Source organism: Penaeus vannamei, chromosome 32 (assembly GCF_042767895.1).
Source record: "Penaeus vannamei isolate JL-2024 chromosome 32, ASM4276789v1, whole genome shotgun sequence".
NCBI classification, from domain to species: domain Eukaryota; kingdom Metazoa; phylum Arthropoda; class Malacostraca; order Decapoda; family Penaeidae; genus Penaeus; species Penaeus vannamei.
The window spans coordinates 4,386,377-4,388,876 of NC_091580.1; the positions used below are offsets into that span (position 1 = coordinate 4,386,377).

The 2,500-nt window shown below is 54.4% G+C and overlaps 1 protein-coding gene across 1 annotated transcript in view; it reads left to right on the forward strand.

Moving 5' to 3' along the window:
- LOC113816937 (octopamine receptor beta-2R) overlaps nucleotides 1-2,500 on the forward strand; it is a 40,093-nt gene that overhangs the window by 36,609 nt on the left and 984 nt on the right. Inside the window, exon 2 of the mRNA XM_027368929.2 lies at nucleotides 1-2,500. This exon is cut by the window's left edge and continues 83 nt beyond it; it is cut by the window's right edge and continues 984 nt beyond it. Within this exon, the coding sequence (XP_027224730.1) occupies nucleotides 12-1,634 (1,623 nt within the window). The 5' untranslated portion in view covers nucleotides 1-11 and the 3' untranslated portion in view covers nucleotides 1,635-2,500.

Sequence of the window (2,500 nt, forward strand, 5' to 3'; positions counted from 1 at the left end):
CGAGGGCGCTGATGGCCACCACACCGTCGCCTATGTCACCGTGGACCAACGCAAGCACCGAGGAACTGTTCGTGGCCACGTCCTCTGCACCGGACGAGAGCGAGAATGTGTCGGTGGAGTGGGCGGGGAACCCGGTGGGCGGGGAGGAGGTGAGCCTGGTGTGGGAGGACCTGACAGTGTTGATAATCAAGTCTTTCCTGATGGGCGGGATCATTGTGGTGTCCGTCATGGGCAACGTGCTCGTTATAGTCAGTATCGGCCTGCACCGCAAGCTGCAGATCCTCACGAACTATTTCCTTGTGTCACTGGCCATCGCCGACATGCTGGTGGCCTCGTGTGCCATGACCTTTAACGCCTCCGTCGAAATATCGGGGCGATGGCTGTTCGGATACTTCATTTGTGACCTCTGGAATTCTTTCGATGTGTATTTCTCTACAGTGTCTATTCTGCATTTATGCTGTATTAGTGTGGATCGATATTACGCGATAGTGAAGCCTCTGGAATATCCTCTGTACATGACCAAACGGACAGTCTCGTTCATGCTGGCCAACGTGTGGTTGGCGCCGACGCTCATCTCCTTCATCCCCATTTTCCTCGGCTGGTACGCGACGGCCGACCACCTGCAGTTCCGCGCAGCGCAGCCGGAGTCCTGCACCTTCGAGGTGAACAAGGTGTACGCTGTCCTGTCGTCAGCCTTCTCCTTCTGGATCCCCTGCACGGTCATGCTGGTGCTATATTACAGGATCCTTCAGGAGGCCAGGAAGCAGGAAGCGGCGATTTTGAGCCGAACCAACAGTACTTGCACCATCAATAACGTTCAACGAAGCTTCTCTACTTCGACTGCGCAACAGCTGTTCGCGGCATTCGGGCCTAAGCTACGACGAAAAGCCAAGCGAAGCCATCAGCAGGAGTTCCAGCTTGGACCTCTGCCCCGTATATCCCGCTCGGACCTTGGCCACGAGTCCGGTGCTCTCCCCATGTACAGATCGGGGAGTATATGCCAGCAGACTGCGTGTACAAATAACAGAAGATGCAGCAGAAGCACCGTGAGTGACTCGGGGCAATCGAACCTGCCGATCCCCCACGAAAATATAAGCTCGTTCGAGGTGAGTCCGAGAACCGTCAGTCCAGATTTGTCGGTGAACGAGGAGGTCGAGGAGAGACTCGAGGTCACGCCGAGGCCAGAGGTGTCCCGCAGCAGCTCCATCAGCGTGAACGGGCACACGGGAAGTGGCTTGCCTGTGAGAGTCATCAGCCCAGTGCCCTTCGGAGGCCGCCAGGAGATGCCTCACCCTGGCTCCAGCTGCGGCTTCGGCCATGGCAGCAGCGGCAGCCACCCCGTGATGCGGCGCGAACACAAAGCGGCGCGGACCCTCGGCATCATCATGGGCGCCTTCATCCTGTGCTGGCTCCCGTTCTTCACCTGGTACGTGGCCATCACGATCTGCGGCGACGGCTGCCCCTGCCCGCAGGCGGTGGTCACCACGCTCTTCTGGATCGGGTACTTCAACTCGACGCTGAACCCATTCATCTACGCTTACTTCAGGACCGACTTCCGGGAGGCGTTCAAGAAGACGCTGCGGCAGTTCAAGTGCTGCCTGCGGGACGAGGACCTTCCCGGGTCGTTCGTCTGACACCGCGGCTCCGCCTCGCTCGTCCCGCCCGCACGCCGGGACTCTGCGAGCTGGGCGCGGGCGTGAAGGGGCGGAAGTACACTTTTACTATTGTGGGCTTTCACTGGGATACTTATTTCAAACTCTGATAAGTCTGCACTAATGAAAATTATATTATTTTTCCCTTCTGTGACACATTTCAACTCTTTCCATACTTAGTCTTTCGTAACTTGAAGCGTTAATTTTCATCAAGAGCCAGAAATGCTGACAATAACATATATTGAAACCAGTTTTAAAGTGATATAACATTCTAGGACCTTCCTTCCATTCAGAAGTTGAGCATTTCTCAAGTGACCCTGGGAGCTGCCGTATGCAGATCAAATGCCTCTGCATAATCACCGTTCTCCAGCGTGTAACACCCATAAGTCCTGTGCGGAAAGCAGCGTCTGCAAAGTGATGCACAGTGTAAAACTAAACTTTTCAATGCTCTTCTTAAATCATATTCATATGTCAACATTATGACTTCAGTCACTGACGAAACATGAACATTTGGCATTTCCTTTTCCTTAGGGAAATTGCATTCATACTGCCAATCCTCCTAAAGGATGTGTAATTTTTCAAATGGTAACGGCAGAGAACCTCTGTCGGTGCATGGGAACCGCCTGCCATAAACCTCCGAAGAGGCTGCGGTCAGGCTCGCTATGTTGCCGTGAAGCAGTGGAAACATGGCGACGCCTGGCCGAGGAGGCCTCTGTCCGCTGCTGGGAGACACAATCCGGAAGCAGGACATCTTCCGGCGCGGCAGTGAAGTGCACTCACGCCAATGTTACGTTACACTCTGTGCGCTGAGACGGCATTAGTTTCAGTACAACATAAATTCTAGGGTG